Consider the following 4,682-nt stretch of genomic DNA (forward strand, 5'->3'; position numbering starts at 1 on the left):
TTGATTTGCTGAACTTGGCAACTGGATTCCTAGAGGCATAGGATTCGTCTCACAGAAATCCATGGCCATGGTAGAGCTACCATCTGGGGAAATATGTTTGTTTGTTTTTAAAATAATTCTTTTTTTTTTTAATTTTTCTTCTTATTTTGTTTTTTCAAGACAGGGTTTCTCTGTATTGCTTAGGAGCCTGTCCTGGAACTCACTCTGTACACTAGACTGGCCTCCAACTCACAGAGATCCACCTGCCTCTGCCTCCTGAGTGGTGGAACTAAAGGTGTGTGCCACCAATGCCTGGTCTGGGGAAGTGTTTTAAAAGAACACAATCTATAATGCAGATAATGACTATTCCTTTAATAGGATTCATGAAATTTTGACAGCTTTCAGTTCCAACTCAGATTCGAGGTTTCAGTTTCCACCTGCCAGCCAAATCAGTGGGATAGGTGAGCCTCGTGTACGGTAATGAACTTGAGTTTCATCTGAGGTTCTAGAAGCCGTGGTTCTTGAAGTACTTGGCTCGTGCAAGGACATCATTGCAGAAGTCACAGTTCAGATCCTGGTTGCTCCGGACAAAGCTTAGACCCTTACTGTAGGCACAGAGTCCACCTGAAATTCATGTGACAGGTTATAACCCTCACCCAGCTTGAGGACACTCAACAGAGAGTTTAGATTCCCTTTCCTGGCTGCCCTCAGCAGGCAGCTGTGGCCTGGAGAAGCTGGTTCTTATCAAGTGATGAACAAGTATCTTAATTCCAGGCTGGGAAACAGCAGTGGAACACATACCTCTCAGGTACTGGTCAGGGGTCCAAGCTGGAAACCTAGTCTGGATTTCTTTGATTTTAGATGCCAGGATCTCAGTTTTCTGGGAAACCCAGGACTCACTCTTCCAGGATGTGGGGGGGTAGAAGTTCGGGTCCTGGAGGGAAAGAGGCAGAGGGGAAGTCTGGTGAGCATCCTCAGCTGAAGGATCCCTTCCTCTCCCTTCTGTTCTCTTTCTACTTCCCATCTCCTCAGAGATTAAGTGGAGAAGCTACCTACTACATGCATCTACAAGAAGAATTACTGTCCAAAACTCTTAAGGCAAATGTTGTCAAGGACATGGAAAATTTGGAATCCGATGCACTGTTGATGGGAGTGCAAAATGGTGTCGCCACCATGGACAAAATTAAGCTACATCCTTTAGAGTAAGGAGGGGCAAGCAGTCATTTCTCTGCTGCCTCAGTGTATCAGAGAGAGGTCAAGGCAGAGGCCAAGATGGTTAATGCATTTAGAATCCACTGCAGGCGATCAGAATGTCTGAAGGCGATTCTAACCCTTCCTGGATGCCACAGGTCACCATTCTCACAGAGGTATCGTCAGACTGAGGAGAAACGACTGGATTTAGGGCATTCTTAGTTCATCTCAGAGGAGATGGACTGATCCGTCCCCCAAGGAGTGGATTGTACAGAAGAGAAGAGTAAGTAAAACCAGGGAAGAAGATGGCACCATCCCTAACAGCACAAGGTGTTCACGTTCTCTTTGCCGGTGTAACTTGACAACGGTGACTTGTCTGTGAGTCCGATTTCCTCTGCAGTGGCTCCCTACCCCATCTCATCAGATCAGTGAATGTATCCACAAGCCAAAGTGAGATAAAATATCAAGGGATATTTTTATTTATTTATTTAGCTTTGTTTTTCAAGACAGGGTTTCTCTGTGTAACTCTGGCTGCCCCACAACTCTGTAGACCAGGATAGCCTCAAACTCACAGAGATCCAGCTATCCCTGCCTGCTGAGTGCCCAGATTAAAGGTGTGCACCACCACAGGCCCAGCCAGAAGATACTTTTTAACCGAAGCTTATTACAAGTAGTCAAGAGAAGCCAACTCAAAGATCATTAAGTAGTAAATTTCCCTAAAACCTGGAGAATGACACACTGCACACAGATTTCTCAGCAATAGTCTGAGAGGCAGCAGGAAAACTTCATCCTCGTTTTCACCCTGACCCCCAACAGTAGTTCAGCACCCCAGAACTCTGATGAGTGATATTGGGTTGAATCAGTGCAAGAATAAAACTTAACCCTCAGAACTGAGCATTATACAGAGAGAAGACGAGGAGAGGGGAATTTAATATTGTTGAGAACCTACCAGACAGCTGCTTTTTTTGTTTGTTTGTTTGTTTTTGTTTTTTGACATAGGGTTTTTCTGTGTAGCCCTGGCTGTCCTGGAACTGGCTCTGTAGATCAGGCTGGCCTGGAACTCACAGAAATCCTCCCGCCTCTGCCTCCTGAGTGCTGGGATTAAGGGCCTGCACCACCACTGACTCTTTATACAGTTCAATTGGAATGGCATTTAGGGGCTACAGTAGAGAGCATTGGTAGAGCGCCTCCTTAGAAAGTGCCAAATTGAACTACCAGCACTGCCAAGAGCAAAATGGAAAGTTATAGGTAGGCCACCGGCCCAGTGAGGTAAAATGACCCATTCGAGGTCACACACAAAGTCTCCAGAGCAAAGACGCATTCTGTGGTCTTTCTCATGAACTAGGGCCTCACTGGGAACCCCGAGTAGTGTACCCTGGGTGAGGTGTCCTGGAAATAAGGCACAGTTCCCTCTAAAGAGAAGCCGTGGCTCCAAGTGCAGTGGACACGGTGCCAGGATTGCTCAGCCCTCACAGACCCCAGGGGGCACCTGTCACTCACGGTGATCCGTGCTGCTGTGCCACCTGAAAGGAAACCACAATCGTGTCCCCCGGGAGTTCTGTCACAAAGCAGAGGGCCACATTCTCTCTCTCTCCCCCTCCCTGTCTCTCTGTGCATGTCCACACGCATGTAGGGGGGATGTGCACGTGTGTAAGCATGTAAGCAAGCCTGTGGAGGCCAGGGATCAACACTGTATCTTCTTCAATCTCTTGCTGAGCGTGGAGCTCACTGACTTGTCTGGCTGGCTAGCGAGCTCCCGGAATCCACCTGCCTTCACCACGAGAACACAGCGTCAAGATTTCAGACACACGCCACCGTGCCTGGCCTCCTGAATGCGTGCTGGGGAGCTGAGCCATTTCCCCAGCATCAAGTCGCCTTGACTGATGGGACATTACCTGTATCACCCCGATCCCATTGCCCACGTTGTCCATGCCGACCACAAAATTGCCACCCTGAGACTCCCTTGACAAGACACCAGCGATCACTGCAGGATCCACACAGTATTTCCGGCCGACAATTCTCATCGTGGGTTGGTATCTCAGAAGATATGGCCTGTCTATTTCAGCCAGCCTTTCAGAGGCACGGACTCCTAGGGCAAGCACAGGAAGGCGTATGTAGTTGAGGCTGCTTTAGCCTTAGCCTCGGGCCTGTGCCTGAAAATAGCAAATTTAAGCCCCTCGTAGCCATTTCCTGACGTCATGTTAAGACTTTTCTCTGTGAAACAAAGTCATCTCTCCATGCGTGCACCTCCTGCTGCTGGAGAGCTCCATGGCCACCAGTGGCTATGAGCTAAGTTCTCTCCCTTCCATGGCAATTCTATAGGCACAAGCACCAGTCCTAAGGACCCCAGAAAAGATTTCCCAGTAAATTACGTCATGCCACTGCAACAGGCCACTGTGTGAGGGAGAAAGTCCCCTAATCCTTCAGGAAGTTTTTGGCAAGTGCCCCTGAAAGATTTTGCTCACAACAGCACAACTTCCTACTCCTATGTGGTGCCAATGTACGGATAGCCTCAGTTCTAGTTAGTTCCACGGTCCCAGAAACACTCTAACCCCCCCACCCCCTCACCCCCTCATACAAAGTTTACAGAACTTGAAGAACTATGTGACTTGTTTAAGTAATGGAGCCCGAGCTCTCACAAGGGCTTTGGACTCCGTGCTGAGAGCTCTCTCCTTCCACTGAAACAGTAGGAGTCAGGAGGACAGGTCAAGAGGAAAGAGTAGACACAGAGATTGTCAGCTACCACAGTAAGGTAGGCCATGGCGTCTTCCAATCACGCAAGATGCGCCTGGGGTGTTCAGGGTTCGGATGTTTCCATAGCATCCCCAGTTGCTGCTTTCAGAGGAGCCTGCAGATTGAGGAAAGTTTAGCCTGAGGTACTGGGCTAGAAGTCTGTGGATGGGTTACATCAATAAAAACAATTACGGCAAAGTCAGTGAAAGCACATGGATTAGTGGGAACCCTCATGCTTTTATGGGACTCTTGGGATAGGCTGCTTATCAGCCATTATTCCTAACTCCAAGATTTACCAGACACCTCAGGAGAAAAAACAAAAAACCAGTGCTTTCACTTCGGTTATACAAATGGAAGGTGTAGCCTTACCTTCCTGTGCTTCCCCCCCCCCATCCATTTCCAAGTTATTTGGGAAAAAGGAAACACACTCACCAGTCAAGGCCAGGAGACCCAGAAGCAGCCACAGCGAAGACATGTTGAGTAGGTGATTCTATGGCACCTGAAATACCTTTAAAGTCAAAGTTAGTTTAAAGGCAGAAAACACCAACCGTTGTCATAGCAGCACACCGTGAATGGGATGGGTTTCCCACACCCAAAAATTGGACAGGTGCACCACTTAGACTTTTAATTAGTCCTTGGGGATGCGAGACACTTGGATTCTCGGCACCGAGAAACCCAATGACCCGACTCGGCATGCGGAAAGGTAATTTACATTACGAAAAGCAGGATTTTGCGCTGATGGTTTCCATGAATTCTGCAGCCCCCTCTTTAGGCTGGAG

At 48.2% G+C, this 4,682-nt stretch overlaps 1 protein-coding gene across 1 annotated transcript; it reads right to left on the reverse strand.

Annotated features, from left to right (window-relative positions):
* Positions 1-484: 484 nt before the first annotated feature.
* Positions 485-4,378, reverse strand: Lyg1 (lysozyme g1). Its single transcript, XM_051204600.1, has 5 exons — positions 4,336-4,378; positions 3,914-4,018; positions 3,066-3,259; positions 781-913; positions 485-603 (listed from the first exon to the last, which is right to left on the reverse strand). The coding sequence occupies exons 1-5, from the start codon at positions 4,376-4,378 to the stop codon at positions 485-487; spliced, it is 594 nt and encodes a 197-aa protein (XP_051060557.1).
* Positions 4,379-4,682: the final 304 nt, after the last annotated feature.

This window comes from Phodopus roborovskii, unplaced genomic scaffold (genome assembly GCF_943737965.1).
Source record: "Phodopus roborovskii unplaced genomic scaffold, PHOROB, whole genome shotgun sequence".
NCBI lineage: Eukaryota > Metazoa > Chordata > Mammalia > Rodentia > Cricetidae > Phodopus > Phodopus roborovskii.